The 20,969-nt window shown below is 54.6% G+C and overlaps 2 protein-coding genes across 5 annotated transcripts; one reads left to right on the plus strand and one right to left on the minus strand.

The window, feature by feature from the left end:
- The first annotated feature begins 1,505 nt into the window (after positions 1–1,505).
- SYCE2 (synaptonemal complex central element protein 2) lies at positions 1,506–15,411 on the plus strand. 3 transcript variants are annotated; one of them, XM_039252278.1, is made up of 5 exons: positions 1,506–1,586; positions 2,214–2,329; positions 12,738–12,948; positions 13,974–14,162; positions 15,250–15,411. In XM_039252278.1, the coding sequence occupies exons 1-5, from the start codon at positions 1,572–1,574 to the stop codon at positions 15,295–15,297; spliced, it is 579 nt and encodes a 192-aa protein (XP_039108209.1). In that variant the 5' UTR covers positions 1,506–1,571; the 3' UTR covers positions 15,298–15,411. The 3 variants fall into 3 exon arrangements, with proteins under 3 accessions (XP_039108209.1, XP_039108208.1, XP_039108207.1); XM_039252277.1 differs by having other exon boundaries at positions 1,520–1,586; positions 2,196–2,329; XM_039252276.1 differs by lacking the exon at positions 1,506–1,586 and adding an exon at positions 1,616–2,115.
- Positions 14,126–20,848, minus strand: GCDH (glutaryl-CoA dehydrogenase). 2 transcript variants are annotated; one of them, XR_005531749.1, is made up of 13 exons: positions 20,795–20,848; positions 20,589–20,708; positions 20,464–20,499; positions 20,023–20,166; positions 19,815–19,877; positions 19,370–19,540; positions 18,583–18,712; positions 18,284–18,500; positions 17,637–17,740; positions 17,254–17,379; positions 16,759–16,919; positions 14,694–15,164; positions 14,126–14,214 (listed from the first exon to the last, which is right to left on the minus strand). XR_005531749.1 is itself a non-coding variant. In XM_039252266.1 (12 exons), the coding sequence occupies exons 2-12, from the start codon at positions 20,677–20,679 to the stop codon at positions 15,091–15,093; spliced, it is 1,317 nt and encodes a 438-aa protein (XP_039108197.1). In that variant the 5' UTR covers positions 20,680–20,708; positions 20,795–20,848; the 3' UTR covers positions 14,600–15,090. The 2 variants fall into 2 exon arrangements, 1 of the variants encoding a protein (XP_039108197.1); XM_039252266.1 differs by lacking the exon at positions 14,126–14,214 and having other exon boundaries at positions 14,600–15,164.
- Between the last annotated feature and the right edge of the window lie 121 nt (positions 20,849–20,969).

A 20,969-nucleotide genomic window follows, 5' to 3' on the forward strand; every position in this document is an offset into this window, starting at 1 on the left:
TCTGAACAGTGACCGTATTTGTTTTGGGTCTTTCACGTTTTAGATCCATGCACCTAATGGTTTGACGACCCTATGGGCTCGCCCTAGTTGCATTAGCCAGCACCTCGCTGAGACGGCTCCCTCCTAAATTTGGTGTTTATCATTCTCCTGTGGTTTTCAACTTTTGCTACTGTATATATTATTTTCACAAAACATGGTTTGACCTTGTCTTCAAAAGTTATACAGACTCTGCACCATAAAAACAAAAATAATGCTGCAGATGGTGTTGCTTTTGTTGCTGTTCAGTGTGTACGTGTCGGTGTGTGCATGCTTACCAGTAAATCTTGGGAGATTTTTCTCAGATAATCCTCAAATCTTCAGATCTGGTGCCGCAGGAAGCTACCTTTTGTTTACATGGTGGCTCTGCCATAAGACACTAATATTAGCTGCTGTGTCTTAAACTCACATTGCGTTCCATAGGTTTCTCTCTGAAGCCCTTGAAATAGTCTGATGTTTTAGATTTTATTGTCTCAGTTACAGGCAAAGATGGATTTTGAAATCGAGTGGCAGTTTTATACCGCCCTTGCCCACTTCAGCCCCTCTTGCTGGTAAGAGACGGAACCCAGATTCAAACCATGTTCTCCAGAATGTAGGTGTCAAGATGGGTCCCCTAGTCATTGCGTGGCAGAAGCCAGAGCCCTGCACAGGATTCCTGCTGCCTCTCCTACACGGACACTATGGCACGTATTCCAGAGAGCGGCTCCACCTCCTCACCAGTGAACTGGAGCAAAATCCAGTTCCCCCTTGCTTTGGCTCCCAGCCCAAACCTGCCCAACATTGATCCCTCACTCACAGCCTCCCCCATCCCCCGTTCTCCCTCCCCACTAGGCCTAGCTGCTCCGCAAGCACACTTGAGCTTGCTCCCACCTCAGGACCTTTGCACTGCACACGCCTATTCAAATCTTGTGCCCGTTTTTAAGTTGGTTGTCTTATTATCGGGTTCTTTGTAGATGCTGGCTAGGAGTTGTGAATATACGTTTTGCAAACATTTTCTCCCAGTCTGTGGCTCCTCAGGTGCCCATTATTATTATCACTACTATTATCAGTAAGGGATATGGGTCCAAGTGTGTAAAGGCCAGACGCCGCCAAGCTTTTAAGGAGCTGACAGTTTTAGAGTGCACAAGTAACTCTGATTCAAGGTGGCACTGCGTAAACGTTTTCACTTACAGCAAGAGGTCATTATCAACAGCAACCGTCAGGACTTTTTATTGCAAACGTTTCTAAGCACTAACGCGGCAACTGCTCAATACCTCCGACCCACCTAGCTCCCAGGATCCTCCCTTACGGGCACACGCACGCGCAGAAGCCACCCCCTCCTCCGGGCGGCACCGGCTGCGCGCGCAGCCCCCGGGACGGCCCAACGGCCGATTAACGGCCGACTCCGCCGCGCTGCGCGCGCAAGTTCCCAGAAAGAGGAGGAACCTGAACCGCGTGATACAGCACGTGCGCGGGGGGGCGGGGCGGCGGGCGAGCCGTGGGGCGGGGCCGGCGCGTGCGCAGAGACCGTGAAAGAGAAGGCGGGAAAAGACAGGATGGAGCGACAGGGAGTACGCTGCGTTTGTTGCCTTCGCGTGGGCGGCGGGCGGACAGACTGGGGAACGGCCGAGATCTCGGGCTTCCCTGGCGGACCCGAACCCGGCTGCTCGTCTCGTACGATAGAGGCCACGCCTCGCCTGACCGGGCCCCGATTTCTTAACTGACTGACGGACGGGCCGGGTGACTGACACGCTGACCGCCCGGGGGCCCGAAGCATGCATGGCGCGTGACAGGAGCGGGGTGGACAAGGGCTCAGACACCCGGGCGCCGCATCCTTTTCTTTTCTACTTTTTCTCCTGCCTCTTCTCCTCCCTCGAAGGACTCGAGCCGGCACACCCGTCAGTTCGGAGCCCGGCGCCACCCGCGCCGCTCCCGGAGTCCCGGGCCTCACCCCCATCCGCCCCGGGCTCCCCGCCTCTGGCCTCCCGCGCCCCGGGCGCAGGGCCCTCCCAGCGCACGGCCCCGACCTCGGGGGACCCGGCCCAGCCCCGCGCGTCCCTCCTGGGGGTCCCCGGCCTTGCGCGGCGGAGGCACACGGAGGTGCCCTGTGCCCGGGGACGAAGGGGCGGGAGGGGCGGGGACTGACCCCCTTCTCGCCTTCCCTCCCCTGGCCTCTCAAGCACTGGCTGTGCTCACAGGTGGACACGCCCGTCGTAGAGTGCAAGGACCAGGAGCCACCGCAGCTGGGCGACAGCAAGGAGCGGCCGCAGGACGACGAGGGCCGCGAGGAGGAAGCCGGCTGGGGGCCAGCCAGGTGAGGAAGCCGCCAGCGCGACGGGGTCCACACAGACCCCCGGGCCCTCCTCGTTCACCCAGTTCTTTCGCCAGACGCTGCCAGTGTCCGCCGCGGGCGCCTTTGCTCCGCCGACCAGTCACGCCCCTGCCGCGTGCTGGACACGGTGCAGACCGTGACCTCGGGAGTATGTAGCAGTCATGGGGGTGCTGACGCTGGGGGCGGGAGGGGCCAGGGAGAGAGTGCCGGTTTAGATCAGAGAATCGGGGAGGTCTTCGTGGAGGAGGAGACCAGTGAGCCATGAGGGTGGGCGGCGCTCTGGGGGAGGGGGGCAGCAGGGAGCTAGGAAGAGGGACAGCCAGGGAGTGGGGCTTTGGGTGCTAGTTACCCACGAAAAGGTTTGAAACGGGGAGGCTTGAGGAGACTGCGGCAGGGCAGACTGTTGTTAATAAAGTTTTGTTGGAACATGGCTGCGCTTGCCTGTGGCTGCTTCTGCCGAGGCAGGTTTTTGCAACGGAGACCACAGGGCCCACAAAGCTGAAAAGATCTACTACCTGGACTTTTGTAGACGTTTGAGGTAAAAGGTTCCCTCGCTCGCTTCAGCAGCGCACGCACTGAAGTAAAAGGCTCTCTCTGGCCGCCCAATGTGGGGAATAGGTTGGTGAGGGCGGGAGCGGAATCTGGGAGACCCGTGAGGAGGTGGTGGGATCGGAATCATCTCGGTGCCAGGGGTGGTTCCAGCTTGGCCTGTGGGGGGGGGGGGAGTCCGAGATGATGAGAAGTCAGATTCGGAGTGTATTTAAGGTTGAGAGACAGAGCATGAGAGGGGGAGGGGCAGAGAGAGAGGGAGACACAGAATCCGAAGCAGACTCCAGGCTCTGAGCTGTCAGCACAGTGCCGGAAACAGGGCTCGAACCCATGAACCGTGAGATCATGACCTGAGCCCAAGTCGGATGCTTAACCTACTGAGCCACCCAAGCGCCCCATAAGAGTATATTTAATTCTGTAAGAAACTGCCAAGCTGTCTTCCAGAGTGAGGCCGTGCCATTTTATATCCCATCATCAGTGAAAGAGGGTTCCTGTTGCTCTCCATCCTCTCCAGCGCTTGGTATTGTCAGGATTTTGGATTTGCAGCATTTTAGTAAGTGTGAAGTAGCATCTCCTTGCGTTGATTCAGTTTCCTGAAGAGATAGGAAGTTAAACATCTTTTCCTTTGCATATTTGTCATATATGCCTTTTTTGGTCAGGTGTCCAGATCTTCGCTCATTCTTTAATCTGGTTGTTTATTTCCTTATTGGTTTTTTGTTTGTTTGTTTGTTTTGAGAGAGAGAGAGTACAAACAGGGGAAAGGCAGAGAGAGAGAATCACAAGCAGGCTACACGCTCAGTGTGAGCTCAGTGCAGGGCTCGATTTCATGATCGTGAGATCATGTCCTGAACCTAAATCAAGAGTTGGACACTCAGCCAACTGAGCCACCCAGGCGCCCCTGTTTCCTTACTGTTTTTAAGAGTTCTTTGTGTATTTTAGACCAGTCCTTTATCAGGCGTGTGTTACACAAAGATTTCCTCCTAGTTTGTGGCTTTTCATTCTGTTAACTGTGTCTTTTGCAGAGCACGTTTTTCATTTTAATGAAGTCCAACTTAAACCAGTTTTTTCTGTTGATATATTATCTAAGAAGGCCCTCTAGATTCTTTCCTTTGATATCTTCCAGGAGTTTTTTTTTTTAAAATGTTTTATTTATTTCTGAGAGAGAGAGAGAGAGACAGTGTGAGCAGGGGAGGGTCAGAGACAGAGGGAGACACAGAATCCAAATCAGGCTCCAGGTTCTGAGCTGTCAGCACAGAGCCCGACGAACTGTGAGATCATGACCTGAGCCGAAGTCGGTCGTTCAGTTGACTGAGCCCCCCAGGCACCCCAATATCTTCCAGGAGTTTTATAGTCTTGTGTCTGACATTTAGGTCTGTGATCTTGTTTTTGTGAAAGTGTGAGGGCTGTGTCTGGTTGTTTGTCCCCGACAGCTGTCCAGTTATTTCAACAGCATTTGTTATAAAGACTCTGTTCTCTGTTGAATTTTCTTTGCTCCTGTGTCGAAGATCGGTTGACTGGGGGGGGGGGGGGGGNTTGTCCCCGACAGCTGTCCAGTTATTTCAACAGCATTTGTTATAAAGACTCTGTTCTCTGTTGAATTTTCTTTGCTCCTGTGTCGAAGATCGGTTGGGGGGGGGGGGGGGGGGAGAGTGTCAATTTCTGGGCTCTCTACTCTGTTCCGTTGCTCTGTTATCTATTTGTTCACCAATCCCACACCGTCTGGCTCACTGCAGCTTTATAGTACGTCCTGAGGCCAAGTAGTATCAGTCCTCCGACTTCGTTCTTCTACTTCAATGTTGTATCGCCTATTCTAGGTCTTTTGCGAGACTGACTTTCTAAAAGAGAGATCAGTAATAATCATAGTAATAATAACGTGATTTCGATGGGTGGCAAGTGCTGTGAAGAAACAAAGCAGAGTAAGGAGCAACTGGAGTGACAGGAAGTTTAGAATAGTCAGAGAAGTTTCTAAGGAGGTCTCATGGGAGGGAACAGCCAGGAGGCCTTGGGGACCGACCTGCATCCGCTGGGCCGAGTGGGAGGAAGCTCGGTGTGCTCACAAAACGGTGGTGCGGCCAGCGCGTCAGGCAGGCATTGTGATCAGCAGCAGGGGCACCCTGAGTCCACCGGGCAGATGTGTTCATAGCCCCCCAGTGCTCCCATGTGACCGAGAGGCAGAGACAGAACAAGTGACTGAGGAGAGCTTAGGGTGCTGGGAAAACGTTTCCCTGGGGGCAGCCAGCCCTGAATGGGGAGCCAGAGACACCGCCCTTGAAGAAGCAATCCTGAATCCAAAGGTACGACAGGGTGGATGGTGGGTGGGGGTGGGAGGAGGAGGTGAGAACCTGTGCCGTTCAGGGGGCTGAAGGCAGCCTGGTGTGGCGGGGGTGTGGGTGCGGGGGGAGCGCAGGAGCGGCGCCGGCCAGCTTGGCAGGGGCCTGCTCACAGGGCGTTTTGTCGCCTATGGACTTATTCTGAGGACTTTTTTGGCAATACCTTTATTGAGATATAATTTACATACTTTACAATTCATGAACTTAAAATGCACAATTCAGTTGTTTTTAGTATATTCACAGAGCTGTGCAGCTGTCACCACAGTCAACTATAACCTTTTCGTCACCCCACAGAGAAACCTTGTCCCCCTTAGCCATCGTCCCCTAGTCTCTGCATCTTCCCCGGCCCCTGGTAACCGCTACTTTCAGTCTCTGAATTTGCTTCCCCTGGACATTTCGTCTAAACGGAATCATACGCTTATGTGGTCCTTTGGGAGTGGCTTCTATCACTGAGCAGAGTCTTCAGGCTTTTTCCGTGTATCAGAACTCCGTTTCTCCGTGTGGCTGAATAATACTCTATGTTACGGATCCCCCACATTTTATTTATCCCCTCACTGGCTGACGGACACTTGAGTTGTTTCTGCTTGTGGGTAAGGCTGCCGTGAAAGTCCATGTACATTTTGGTGTGGGTGTGTGTATTTTCATTTCTCTTGGGCAGGCACCTAGGAGGGGAGTTGACGTTTCAGAGATGTGCCACTGGCCGCGTTCTGGTTCCCGTATTACAAAGGCACTGGCTTCGCCTTGGAGAATGGGTGGGAGGGGACGCGGGGGGACGTGGGGAGGCCTCCTGTGGCGGTAGCGTCTAGCAGGGCAGGTGGAGAGAACGCGAGGGGGTGACAGGGCCGTTCAGTGAGGCGTGCGGAAGGGGAAGCCCCGAGGATGCCTCCCGGCCAGTGCGCCGCAAAACAATGAAAATGCCCGTGCGTCTGGCATTGTGACTGGTACCAGGACCCCCGCTGTGGTGCGCTGCAGTCAGCGCCTCCCAGCGCCAAGCGCGGGTCCTACACATCTCTTCCCAGCACGGCACTTAGTGATTTTGTGTTGGTGGCTTGAAATTGGCTATAGTGGGAGTCTGCGCCATGGAAATTGGCAAGCAGTACAAATCAGACCTTTTTTCTCCCCCCCAGAGAGCCGCTTGCTAAATGTTTACTAGCGCACCGCTCTGGACTGGTTTCCAGCAGGCAGTGGTTTCGGTGGCAGAGGCAAGAACACAGGTTCCATTTTGCCCTTATTGAGCTTGAGGTGACCGGGGACGTGTACGCGAATGCATCCAGAGTACAGCTGGACTTGCTGACCTGGCACCCAGGGTGGGACGAGGGACTGCAGGTGGCACTGTGGGAGTCACTGTTTCAGGGGCAGCTGCAGGGTGAGTGAGCTCACCTGGGGCCGGGCTCGGGACAGGACTCTGAGGACTCGGGGTATAAAGTCAGCTTCTCCCCACCTCCCAGATTCCTCAGTTGTAGAGCCGGCTCCTAGGCGGGGTGGTTTCTAGGCGTGCACTATCAATTGAGGACCAGAAAAAAAGAAGGAAATGACTGAAGTCATTTGATAACAATCTTCCTGCAAAGAGCATGTTTAGACTTGGATCTAAGTGGCAAAGAGACACAGGCAATAGCATATCAGAGACTTCAAGAAGGTCCATGAGAGCTTTGGGCCGAAAAGACAGATGGATTAGAACCAGTGCAAGGGCCAATTAATAGATCCAGCAGCAGACACTCAGTGACATGATTGAAATGTGAGCACATTTCGAGAGAGAAAAGCAGAGTGTGAGGAGCGGCTCCATAGCTTTGAGTCAAACCTTCCCCCTTCCTGGCTGGACTTCAGCAAAACCTCATTTTGCCTGAGCAGCGGAGATTCTGTTGTGCTCCTCCTTGAATGTTTGATTAGCTTGCCTCCCCTCCTGAGCCTGCCGCCCGCGGTGGTCAGAAGTGGCTGGCGGATTGTTTACTTGTATATCTGTTAGAGGCCACGGAGGGAGGGCCCCGCCAGCGGGCGGCTCTGGCTCGCACGCCTGCCAATCACAGCTTTACCTGGAGCGAACAGATGGTGTCTTCACTCAGACCCATTTCCTCACCGTTCCCGGGCCCCCTGCCAGCTCGGGCCTTGCTCGGGAACTGTGTCCTAATCCTCGCAACTGAATTCGGGACTCCTTAGGACAGATCATAATGGATGAGTGTGGTAAAGAGTTCACAGCTCCCACCCCAAGTACCCCCCCACCCGCCCGACCCCTCTGTGGGCTGCGCACACCCAGCCTGCTTTGTCCGGCCCTGCTTCCATTCCCTGGCCTGCATCCAGGGTTGGGCAGCAGAAGCAGGCCTGGGAATGGGGGAAGCCAGCGAAGGGGGCACTGTGCGTTTTGTTTATTAAAGTTAATTGGTGAGTGCAGGCCCAGGGAAGCCTGTGATTCATTAGCATCCTGATTAATATGCAGCTGCTGAGTATTAAGAAAAATGAAATGGGAAGAAAGAAATCCCCAAAGGAGAGGTTGGAAAGAATCAGGAAGCTCTCTGCAGACATCTGATGCAGGCCTTTGTCCCACCACAAAATTTGAACGAGATGAATTCAAGTGATTTTTCACCGTTTGCATCACTGCCACGAAGACCGCTCCAGCCCCGTCCCTCGAGCCTGAGAAAGGAGCGACCGTGAACTGTCAGCAGCTTGTGAGCAATTACATAAAAAGAAGCACCTGTTTTTACCATTGGTTTTAATTTCAGGATCCTTATGGTGTCAGACAAGGCGACTATGGGCACAAGGAAGTTTGTGAGCAGGAATGTTACACCTGGCTCTGGAAGTTCCTTCCTCTAAGCATCCGGTGACTATCTGTGCTGCCTTGGGGTGTGCAGAACGCAGTCCCCACCCTGAGCGTGCACGGCGTGCTGGAAGGAAGGGATGTGTATAAACCATGGCAGTGTTGTGATCAGTGAGTGGGGGTACTGTGGGAGTGCTGTGGCAGGAACTCCGAATGGTGAGGCTGTGGAAGGTTCCAAATTGCTCAGAGTGGAAGGTGGAAAGGGAAGGTAGCAGCTAGGGCCCGGGAAGGCCCTGTGTGCCGTGCTCGGGAGTGTCCTTGGTCCTGTGGCAGGTGGGGACTCTCCTAGGCTGTCAGGCGGGAGCTGGGCATAGACTGCAGTTCAGAAGGTCCCTAGGGACCAGGTGAGAAATGATAGGTGAGTTGCAAATGATTAGATCGAGAGAAAATGAGAGATTTGGGAGAGGTTGAGGAGGTAGAAAGGAGGATTTTCTCACCGGATGTGGAGGAACAGAGAGAAGCTGGACTCTAGGCTCACTGCTAAGTTCCTGGCATGGGAACGAGGTGGCTTTCGGTGTCACAGGAGGATGTTCATATTGACGTGCGAATTCGGAGCAGTGTGAGATGCCTCTGGGACAGCCAAGTAGACGAGGTCTGGAGGCAGTCAGATATGTTGTTGGGAGCTCAGGAGACAGGCGTGGACAGAGAAAAGCTTGGAAGCTTTGGAACACGGATGGTAATGAAAGCACTTGCTGGCCATTCATTTATTCCATGCCCCTTTACCACTGCTGTCATGAAGTGTCGGTATTGCAGACATGAAGATGAGTGACGCATGGCCCAGTCCTCCCAGAGACCATGGGGGGAGGCTAAGGGGCAGTCGGTGACACGGTAGTTGTTGTGTGCACGTAACTCACCCAGGGAAGACTTTCTAGGAGAGGCAGGATATAGGTAGGGAGAGGGACTGCCAGGATATCCCAGCTACAAGGGTGCCTTTGGGGAATGACAGGTTGTGCATTGTGAGGCGGTGGCTTAGCAGGAAAGGCCAGCAGGTTGGAGGCTGGGGGGTCCTGGCTTCAGAGCAAAGATGTGAACAATGGTACAAAGGGAAGAGAGCAGGGCCAGCAACAGAGCCTGGGGACGCCACGTGATGGCAATGGCAAGGAAGGGTGGTCAGGAGCACCAGCTGCAGCCGGAAGCTCAAGGGAATTATGGTCTGAGGTATCTGCCAGGTGCCACCGGGGACCTTGGCAGAAGACTCTTCATTTGAGAACTGGGGCAGGAACAGTGGGCTGAGAGGTGAGAAAATGTGTTCAGAAAGTGTCAACAGCTCTTTCTAGAAGAGCTACATGGCTGTGAAGGGGAGGAAAGAGGAAGGTGGCTGGCCAAGCGGTACCTGGTGTTTGTGGGGAGGGGTGTGGGTCTGTGTGTTGTTTTAACACATAAAACTGGCGATGACATGCCTTGGAAAGGGCCGGCCGGAAATAGAGATCAAAGGTACAAGAAGAGGGCAAGGTACCAAGGGGACTGGGATCAGGAGCCCGGCAGAGGCACAGAGCCCTTCCCTGCCTGCCACGCTGGGAGTTTGGAAAGAGGAAGGGTAGTTGTGGATCCATTTATGGGGGGCAGTGGAGGGAGTTATTGGCCTGCGCTGTTTCTGTATCTGCTCAGCGTGAGGGAGGCATGTGTGGGGTCAGGGTCAGGAGGAGGATGAAAGTTTGGACCGGCTGAGAGGAATGCGAGGGAGGTGACCAGAGCACGACAGGATGCCCAGTGACCCTGGGGACTCCCAGAGGCTAGAGAGCAGGACACCGCAGTGACCCTGTTCACAGGATCATTATTTCCTCCAGTGTCCTTCAAGTTCCTGAGTTTGAGAAAAAATACAGCACTTGGTTCTGGAGAGCCAGGGCGGGGTTTTGGTGTGGGTGTGACCCAGCGTTGAAGCGAAGAGCAACTGAGGCCCTCAGCTGGAGACTGAAGTAATAGAGCTCCTGGCTGAGGCTGAACAGGAGGGCAGTCGGTGCTTGACACCTCAGGGAGATCGAACGCCAGGTTTTCTTGAACTAGTGTCCCCAACTTAATTATCATCATGCGGTGCATGCTTGTCTTTTTAAGAGCCATCCACTTTGCGTTTTTCACATGTGTCCAAATGTTACAAAAGTCTGAATGTTAAAATATCAGTGTGGGGGCACCGGGCTGGCACAGTCTCAGGGTCGGGAGTTTGAGCCCCAGGTTGGGTGTAGAGATTACTTAAGAATAAAATCTTAAGGGGCGCCTGGGTGGCTCAGTCAGTTAAGCATCTAAACTTCAACACAGGACATGATCTCATGGTTTGTGAGCTCGAGTCCTGCTTCTCTCTCTCTCTCTCTCTCTGACCCTCACTCACCTGAGTCCTTTCTCTCACCCCTCCCAAAAATTAATAATAAATTAAAAAAAAAATAAAATCTTAAAAAATAAGAAAAACAAAAAAAAAATGTTAGTGTCCAAGGTCTGGATGAATCTCCTTTTGACTCACTTCCCTGTGGGAAAGGAGTACTCACAAGCCAAAGGGGGTCATAAACTCTTTTAATAAACCTTTGTCCTGCAGTAAAATGACTTTTTATGAGAATGCTCAGGAAGGCTTTAGTTGCTTTGTTGTTTTCTAGTTGACATAAATCTTTGCTCTAGATTATCTGCCTCAGGGACACACTTTCCCATCTTGATAAATGCACTGGCCACACGTGTCTTGCCTTGGAGGCTGGTGAACTTGTATGTTCTGTATAAAGCCGGAGGAGGGAGGAAGAGATCAGATGGAAGGTGTCCTTCATTCATTTGACAAACAATGGAAGATTTACTGCGTGGGAGTATTGGAAATTTGGTGATAAATAGGACACAACCCTCTGGGGGGCAAAGGGATGTGAGCTGTGACCAGCACATTCAGTGACAGAGACAGGCACAGGGTCCTGGACAGCTTCTTAAAGGAGCACTGGCCTGTGCCAGGCCTCACAGGTCAAGTCAGAGAGCAACACAAGGCCAAAGAAGCAAGAAATGCTTTTGGAAGGAATACTCGAGGGCCCGGACACAGCCCAAGTCGGGCCTGAGCACCTTCATGCAGGTGAGAGCTCTGACACCCAGGCTCTTGTCCTCGGGTTTTACTGTGCTTGTACCCTTGAGCCAAAGGGAACAGCTTAGGCAGTCAGGAAACCACCAAGAAAAAATAGTTTTATGGGGAAAGCATCCAAAAATCAGGACGTAATTTTCTAAGGAATTTTCTAAAATATTTTATTTATTTATTTTTGAGAGAGAGATAGAGACAGCATGAGCAGGGGAGGATCAGAGAGAGAGGGAGGCACAGAATCTGAAACAGGCTCCAGGCTTGAGCTAGCTGTCAGCACAGAGCCCGATGTGGGGCTTGAACCCACGAACCGTGAGATCATGACCTGAGCCGAAGTCGGATGCCCAACCGACTGAGCCACCCAGGTGCCCCATTCTAAGGAATTTTCTAAGGAATGCCTGGCTTGTGGTCTTGGCTGACTTTATGGTGGCCTGTCAACTGGTGTGTTTAGGAACTGCTCTCTTGGCCCCTCTGAGTCTCAGCCATTAAGACCTGGGAGGACCTCAGAGGCGAAGAAACTGAGGACCCGAGGGGCAGCAGGACACGGGCTGGGAGTCGGGCCAGCTGGGTCCCACACCCAGCTCTGCCGCACACTGGCCAGTAACCTTGAGAAAGGGACAACCACACTGAGCCTGGGTCCTCAGCTGTGACGTAGGCAAAGACGACGAGTGGACCAAGCCCAGAGCATGGCCAAGAAGTCGCAGCAACAGGCGTTCAGCTTAGCACACTGCCTGACACATGGAAGGTGCCTACAGATCACATAAAGCAGAGATAAAGGACAAAAAGAAATGGAGCCCAGAAACAATGATGCAAGCCCCCCAATCCTGTTTAAAGAATAGAGAGATTCAGGGCACCTGGGTGGCTCAGTCAGTTAAGCATCCAACTTCAGCTCGGGTCAAGATCTCACCACCCATGAGTTTGAGCCCCACGTCGGGCTCTGTGCTGACAGCTCGGAGCCTGGACCCTGCTTCGGATTCTGTGTCTCCCTCTCTCTCTGCCCCTTCCCTGCCCGTACTCTGTCTCTCAAAAAGAAATAAACCTTAAAAAAAATTAAAAACCCTTACAGGTTTTGACAAAGCAATCTATATGCAGAATCCTTTTTAATTTTTTTAATGTTTATTTTGAGAGAGAGCACACACAAGAGCAGGAGAGGGGCAGGGAGAGAGGAGGGAGAATCTTAAGCAGGCTGCACAGTGTCAGCTCAGAGCCCAACATGGGGCTTGATCTCACGAACCATGAGCTCATGACCTAAGCCGAAATCAAGAGTCAGACGCTCAACTGACTGAGCCCCCCAGGCACCCAATATGTGCAGAATCTTTCTAGATTTTTACAGTCTCTGCCCCGATCTATAGTTGTTTATATACTATAAATAGTATAACCGATGCTCATTTCAAAGCAGCAAGTTGGTGTAATAGAATGACTGTGGGTGTTGGAATCAGGCAAATCCCCCCGTTCTGGAACCTTAGGTGGATTCTGTTTGCACCTGTGGGTCTGTTTCTTCAGTTCTAAAACGGGGATACTGCCCCTGCCCCTGAGGGCGGGGTGTGACTGAAATCAACCAGCATCGCCCGCCAGAGACACACAGCCCTGGTTCCTCTCCCCCCACACAGCTAATTCAGACCAGAGCTCTCGGGAGAGTTTGGTGTTGACCTCAGTTTCCTGTCCTTTCAGAAGTCAGGTCTCTAGCCCCTCTGTCGCCACCTCCAGTGCCAACCGCCAGCTGATGATACTAGAAGGGAAGGCAGGACCCTACTTTTCCTCTCTGGACTCGAGCATCGACATCCTGAAGAAGAGGGCCCAGGAGCTGATTGAAAACATCAACGAGAGCAGGCAGAAGGACCATGCACTCATGACCAACTTCAGGGACAGCCTCAAGATCAAGGTGACAGTTTCTCCCCCACACTGCATAGCCCCGGTCTGCAGGGGGAGGGCATCCTATGAAAGGGGAGGGAAGGAGCTGCTGCTGAGTGTTAAATCCGCGGTACGATGCTAGGCAACCTGCAGAGAGTGCCACGTGAAAGAACCAGGATGACGACGAAGGTCCATCTGCGCCCACGGCCCAGCCCTCTTATTTCATGCCAGTGCTAATGGCCATGGGACTAGGGGCTGAGGCAGAGCCTTCATTGTCACCCCGTTTGTCCCCCAGAAGTTGAATGGTGTGTGGGGGCCCTGACTGGCTCAGTCAGTATAGCCTGCAACTCTTGATCTTGGGGTTATAAGTTCAAGCCCCACATGGGGTGTAGACATTACTTAAAATTCTGGGGCACCTGAGTGGCCCGCTTGGTTATAAGTGTCTGACTTTGGCTGGGGTCATGATCTCATTGTTCGTGGGTTCGAGCCTCTGACAGCACAGAGCGGATCCTGTCTCACTCCCTCTCCACCCCTCCTGCATGCGTGTTCTCTCTCTCTCTCAAAAATAAATATAAACATTAAAAAAATTTCTATGATCCCATTACTCAGAGGCTACTTTGTCATGTTTTCTTCCAGTCTCTGTTATGTATTTCCTTCCTAACCTGGTTGAGCCTGTTCAGTATATATATACACATACATATATGTGGGTGACTCCATCAGTTGAGCATCTGACTCTTGATTTCAGCTCATGATCTCACTGTTCGTGCGATCGAGCCCTGCATCAGCTCAACAGCACGGAGCCTGCTTGGGATTCTCTCTCTCTCTCTCTCTCTCTCTCTCTCTCTCTCGCTGCCTCTCCCCTGCTTGTGCTTTCTCTCTCTCTCAAAATAAACATTTAAAAAATTTCAAAATATAAGCAATTTCACCTCCAGTCACTGGAATTTTTTTTTTTTACCATTTTTATAAGATAAATTGCAGAAATCTTAGCGAGCCATTTAAAACAAACGTGATGTCCTTTGTTTGACTTTTCTAAGAGCATGCCTTATTCTTTAAAAGGTTTCAGACCTGACAGAGAAGCTAGAAGAGAGGATGTATCAGATTTACAACCACCACAACAAGATCATTCAGGAAAAGCTCCAAGAGTTCACCCAGAAGATGGCGAAGATCATCCATTTGGAGACAGAGCTCAAGCACGTGTGCCACACCGTGGAGACGGTGTACAAGGACCTGTGCATCCAGCCTGAGGTGTGACTCGACTCCTGCCCGGGGCCCCGCCAAGGAAGCAGGCTTGTGGAGGCTGGGATGAGAGCAAACGTCAACACAAACCGAGGCCGCTGGCACCGTGCCCGGCCTTGAACCCCACACGGGCCACTGTCCCTGCAAAATCCTTCAGATGCTCTTGCCACGTCCCTGGTGGCCCTGGGCGCCCCTCTGAGGTGGTGTGTCTGAGCTGAGAAGCTGGACCGCTGTTACTTCCCCCCACTCTGTGGTCAGCTGTGTGGTGACAGAAAGGACAAAAGCCTCTCTGTCTACAGCCCTGAGCCCTGGTCAGCGCGTAACCAGGGTTATTACAGCAGAGCCCAAGACTCAGACACAGGCCAGACCACCTGGGGGGGGGGGGATCCCCACCACACGGTCCCACAGTTTTCCTGTGACTGAAATGACTTCTTGGGTGGTTACAGTTAAACGTGGCCCAACACTGCGGGGTCAGACATGCAGACTCTTTATTAGTCTTTCACTTTCCTTCTGCCCCAACCTCCAGCATAAGGCACTTACCCCCAAGATAGGAGGGTCGGAGGGCACACAGTGAACTCTTGCCGTGGGGGGATCTGCTCAGTCAGACACCAGATCAGTCTCACAGAGATTGCTTCATGTCACTCTCCTTCCCTCTCCCTGCTCCCGTCAAGTGACGCTTCTGTTCCAAGAGAAGTGGAATCCATTCCCATCCACAGTTAAAAGTGGGTTGAGAAACTTGGTACAGAGAGTCCCATCTTCTTTTTTAAGGAACACATTTGAATGACTTCGAAGGGAAATTTTTGATAATTAAGAATCAGTGTCTCTCACTTCTCACTATAAAAATTGGCTCCATCTGCCACCTCCGTGAGTGAGCTCAGAGCGTAGCATTTCCCTGGGAAGGAGCTGGGGACCATCTGGGCTCCCGGGTGAAGTGTGCTCACTTGCTGGCCGTGAACGCCTGGATCCCCGTGATTGCCCTTCCAAGGATCAGAGCGTGAATGTCGTGAGTGCCTGGACAAGATAAATACGAGTTGGTGTGGAGTCTTAACAGCTCACAACTTCCTTTAAAGTCAGTCTTCATGTCTCTGCCCCCCAGGCTACCACTGCGGAAGAAGAACAAACCCACAAAGATGGCGAATGCTGACAGCTGCTGGCAAAGCCCCGTCCTAGGCTCAGAGGCCACCATTCAGGCCACGCCGAGAAAATTGGTTTTCACAGTTCTGTAATGCATCTTGGCAAAAAATAAAATGAAATAAAAAGAAAACCCAGAAGTCCTCGTTCTAGAACCCAAAACTTCAGCAAGCCCGGCTCTGGCTGCGGGCCCAGCTTTGGCGCTCCCTACACTCAGCAAATCCACCCCACCCACCCCTGCACAGGTGCTTAAATGTTTGATGTTCAACCCATTCGTGCTCCTTTCCCAGAGGCCGCGATTGCTTGCAGGCCCTCTCTGGCCTACGGAAGGGATGGGAACACAAATATCAGGGGGCACCCTGGGGGCTCAGTCAGTTAAGCGTCCGACTTCAGCTCAGGTCATGATCTCATGGTTCATGAGTTCGAGCCCCGCATCGGGCTTATAGCTCAGAGCCTGGAACCTGCTTCAGATTCTGTCTCCCTCTCTCTCTGCCCCACCCCAACTCACACTCTGTCTCAAAAATAACACCAAAAAAAAAAAAAAGTTATCAGATTGCTTGTCCCAGCTGATGTCCCCGGGCCTAAAGCCACTACCCGCATGTCCCACACCTGCTCTCAACTCTGGGTAACGTTTAATAGCCCCCAGCGCTCTCATTTACCCTTCCTCAGCTTAAAGGGGTGGGAGGCAGAGATTACTGCCTCCTTCTGATGGAGCAAAATAACTGTTTATTCCCTAAAGTGGGTATCTGACCCCATCCCCCCCTGCATAAAACCCCCTGAAGGCCCTCCTCTGCTGTCCTCAAGGTCATCCCCACGCCTCAACCTTCAACCTTCCCTCTTGCTTTTTCTGGAATATCCCATCCAGAAGAGCACACAGAAGCTCTTTCAAAAAAAAAAAAAGAAAAGAAAAAATAAGAAAAAGCTATTTCACTGTCCCTGCCCAGGGAGGGACACTCCCTTAAGGCCTAACACACTTCCACTTTCTTCCCAAGAGGAGCACCGCCTCTTACACCTCCCCCTATTTCTGCCTGGCTCATACGAGAGTGTACTGTTTTTTGTTTTTGTTTTTTAATTTTTAATGATTTTTCCCCATGTCTGTCTTCCCAAGGGGCTCTGGGCCCAGTGTGAGTCCCAGCCAGTTCCGGGTGCCGAGTGCAGCTGCTCTCTCGCTCCCGGGCCCCCACCAGCTCACTCTAGGCCTCGTGCCCCACGCTGGGGATGCCCAAGGAGGATGGAAAGCAGTCTGGGGAGCACCCCTCCTCCCGAGCACCACGGGGGAAAGGGCTGACAGCATTTCACCTCCACAGTCCCAGGGGGAGCTGCTCCTGATGAACAATACAGGGGGGGACATGCCCCAGGTCGTGGCACTAGCGATGACAACTGGGAGCCGGGCTCGGGGCTGCCATCCCCACCCCCCTTCTCTAGACAGCAAGGTCGCTGTAACGCTCCTCCCCTGCAGAGACCCGGCCCCTACCTTCATAGGTGTTCACAGCCTCCAGGTTCATGACGTGCCGGATCACGTGATACTCGTCAGAAATCCCGTTCCCCCCTAGCATGTCTCGCGCCTGGCGGGCGATATCCAGGGCCTTCCCACAGTTATTCCTCTTCAGCAGGGAGATCATTTCCGGAGTGGCCCTGGGAGTGGCACAGACATGGGACACGTCAGGGATCACAAAGAACTGACCCCACGCATCCCTAAGCCCTGGGCAGACCCAGCCAGGGGAGAAGATTCCCTCGGTCATGGTCACAGCAGTGGACACGGAGCTCCCAGTTAGGGATAAGCAGGCAGTCTCGTCCCATCAAGGCCAAGAGGGTAAGAGAGACGGGCCAAGAGGGTAAGAGATGGGTCCCCAGGGGTCGCCAGGCAGGAAGGACACTTCTCCCCAGGGCCAACCACCCCTGTGTCCAGGAGGGGCACAGGGTCCCCTCCTTGCTGCCTCCACCTGCTTCCCAGATACACGGGCCCTACTTGTCTTGATCCTTTAAGCGGCCAAGCTGCAGGCAGGCGTGAAGGCCCAGCGTGATCTCAGTGAGCATGTCTGCCAGCTTCTTCTGAATCAGCTGGTTCCTGGCCAGGGGGGCTCCAAACTGGATCCTAGACGGGCAAGTTCAGGGTAAGTATGGGCAAGGTCGCTCCCCAGTCCAGGAAGCCTTCCCAGGCCTCCCCAGCCCTCGCTGAGTTCACCCTGGCCCTGTCATCGAGTCAGCCCCTCGAAAGGACTTCCCAGGCTGTTACACTGAGTGAGAAACTGAAGTCTGGTGGACAGGGAATGGGGAGTCACCAGTTGGGTAAGGGATGGAGCCCATGCCCCCCTCCCATCCCCAAGAGCCCCTCGCGGCACCCCCACGAACCTATCCAGCGTGTACTGCCGGGCCGTGTGCAAACAGAATTCGGCAGCTCCCAGCACGCCCCAGGTGATCCCAAACCGGGCGTTGTTTAGGCAGCCGAAGGGCCCCTGTAGGGTTGAGAGAGGGGCCTCAGGCCCACCAGGAGCTGAAAGGCCCTGCGCGGGACTAACTCTTAAGTAGGGGGAAGCCCCCTCTCCAGACACGCAGTCAGTATAAATAGAGGGACTCAGGGCAGCCATCTGAATCACACACGGTCCTGGAGTTCGTGCACAGCAGGCCTCGCTCAGTGCCTGCTCACCCTTGCTTTGCACACACTTTTACCTGGCCCAGGACCTGGGCTGGAGCCTCCGGTCTAGGGGACGATATAAGGAGACAGAGAGATGCAGTTGCATCAAAGGATTCAACTGCTTCCGGACCAAAAGGTGTCCAGGGCGGAGCCAGGATGAGCAAGATGGGCACCGAAAGGGGCCATCTGCACACAGCAGTGAGCCGAGCAGAACCTCTCAGAATCCCGTGGGCCGGGGGGGGGGGGGGGGCACGAGCACAGGGACGGCGTCTGTTCCCCAGCTGGGTCCCCAGCACGGGGACTGCCCAAGAAAGAGGAACCAGCAGGAGACGTGATACCAGTTCCCAAGGTGGCCGCCGCTCACCGCCAGACCAGACACGTCAGGCAGCACGTTCTCCTCCGGCACCTCCACACCGTCCATGACGATCATGCCCGTGGACGACGCGCGCAGGGAGAACTTGCCCTCGATCTTGGGGGCCGAGAGGCCCCGCATCCCCTTCTCCAGCAGGAAGCCCCGGATGCAGCTATCTTCGCATCGAGCCCACACTACAAACAGGTCGGCCACGGGGGAATTGGTGATCCTGGGGGAGGGAGAGGCAGTGAGGGTCTGGCCGCCTCCCCCCCTGCCCCTGCCCGCCTGCCTGCGACATCCGGGCCCCTCACCAGGTCTTGGTCCCATTGAGGGTGTAGCTCTTGCCAGATGCGTTGTAACGGGCTCTGGTCTCCATGCTGCCCGGGTCACTCCCGTGGTTGGGCTCTGTGAGCCCAAAGCAGCCCAGGAGCTCCCCCTTGGCTGCAGACACAACACAGGGTCACAGATCTGCCTGTCCCCCACTCATGCCCTCAGTCTCTCGCTCAAGCCAGGCCAAAGGCAGACCCACACCTGCTCCTGTGGCACTCCCAGGGAGTGTGGGGACAGCCCCCCACCCAGGCCACCGTAATACACCATGATGGGGAAAGACCCGCACAGGAGTCAGAAAGGAGTCAGATAATCTGTCTTAGATTCAGTGAAAAGGAGTTAGGGGGGAGGAGGAAGGGTGGGGAAGAGTGGTCCCAGCAGGGGGTACAGATGTGCAAAGGCCCCGCAGTCCATTTGGAGAATCCCAAGAAGCCGAGTCGGGCTGAGGAGGAGCACTCAGGAGGGTGGCCAAAGGTGAGTTGGAATGATCAGCAGAGGCCTGCTCACGTGTGTGGCCTTGTGGACCCGGTCAGGAAGGTAAGACTTTAAACTCTGGGCTGGGATGGGGGAGCCAATTAGGAGGGAGATGATGGTGGTAAGAAAGTGGATCAGAGGTAGCGGTAAGGCTCGGGGTCTGAAGGGCATCTGGGTGGCCTCCGGGGCTGTCCTTGAGGTAGGGGCAGAAGGCAGGCTCTGGGGACAGTCCTGTTCCTAAGTTCCAGACCACTGAGATGGTCTGGCTTCCAGTAGGTTCCACGGGCAGCTGCTCACCTAGCCGGGGCAGGTACTTCTGCTGCTGCTCCTTGCTGCCATAGGCGTAGATGGGGTGCATGACGAGGGAAGACTGGACACTCATCGCTGACCTATAGCCGCTATCCACCCGCTCCAGCTCTCGGGCCAGGAGCCCATAGGCCACAGAGGAGACTCCAGCACAGCCATACCCTGAGGGGAGGGGAGGGGAGGGAAGACAGGGCAATGGGAGACAAAGCCCAGTGGGATTCCCAGGGCCCAAGAGACAGAGCTACATAGGGGCGCCCAAGGAGGGGGCTCCAAGCTGGCGCTAGCTTGAGGGTTTATTCATTTTCCCTCACAGCCACTTTCACGTGGAGGGATAACAGCCTCGCTTTGCAGACTGGGAAACTCAGGGTCAGGGACAGGAAGGGGCTCTCCGGGACACAGTGGGGACTGCAGAGTGTGGAGATAAATCTGTCCCTACCTTTGATGGTGGGGCCCAGCACACCAAGCTCCCCCATCTCTGAGATGATCTCCCGGTGAAACACTGCAAAGAGACGGATGCCCAAATTCAGACTCAGCCCTAGGCCACTGGAGCCCCCATGCCAGCGACACGGGAGTCCAAGGGCCCAGCTAAAGCAGGCAGAGCAGGTGTGCACGGGAGAGGGTACCCCTTCCCCCTGCCTGGGCACCTTCGTTGCGATTGGCCAGCAGGATTCGGGGCATGAGGCGCTCCTGGCAGTAGGTGCGGAAGGTGTCCCTGATAAGGATCTCATCCGCTGTCAGCTGCTCCTCCAGCAGCAACGGGTCCCTCCAGTCAAATTGAGGACGTGAGGCTGGGACAGGGAGCAGAGAGTGGGATGTGGCCTGACAGCCCAGCCCAGCCCACCACCGCACCCTCCTCTCCCGGAAACCTCAGCCCCACTCCTCCGCCCTCGTCTGGCTCCCGGTGAGTGTAGGCTGCAAGGAAGACGGACAAGATGGCATTTCTCCGGGAAACTCACTGCCTCTGGCCCTGGCCACGCCCTGCCTTCCCGCCCCGGCAGCCGTCGATTCCGGGACAGAACCCACCCGGGGCAGACAGACAGTTGGACAAGGGCCGCAGACGTCCGGCGCAAGGAGGGGGTCCTTACCCTTGGCCGCCCGGTTCTGTGTCTTCCCGCCCTTTTCTGCAAACACAGGACGGGAAAGTCACCCCGGGAATGTTCCCGAGGCTCCAGTTCCACCCTCCCCACCCTGCCCCCGACCCGGCACGGACCACTTTGCGCCGCCGCCGAGCCCCAGCCGCGCAGGAGGCTCAGGCCTGGTGTCCAGCTCAGCAGCCGCTCGGAAACGCTTCTCAGGGCCATTTGGGCAGCGGGCGGGCAAGCGGAGCAACCTGGAGGAGCAGGGGCGTCAGAGCCGCATGGCTCCCCCCGGCCGCCCGGTTCCCGGGCACCAACCGTCCCTCTCGCCGGTGCTTACCTGAGGCCTCCCAGTTCACCGTACGGACCACAGTACAACAGGCAAAAGCTTTTGACCTCTGGAGGGGGTGGGAGGGGCGGATGCCGACTGGGGCTTCTCATTGGTGTGCGCTGGGACTCGGCTCCTCCACAGCTCTGCCTTTTAAAAGGGCCACGGTAGCCTTGCCGGTAGAGCC

This window comes from Hyaena hyaena, unplaced genomic scaffold (genome assembly GCF_003009895.1).
Source record: "Hyaena hyaena isolate Hyena2069 unplaced genomic scaffold, ASM300989v1 scaffold_414, whole genome shotgun sequence".
NCBI classification, from domain to species: domain Eukaryota; kingdom Metazoa; phylum Chordata; class Mammalia; order Carnivora; family Hyaenidae; genus Hyaena; species Hyaena hyaena.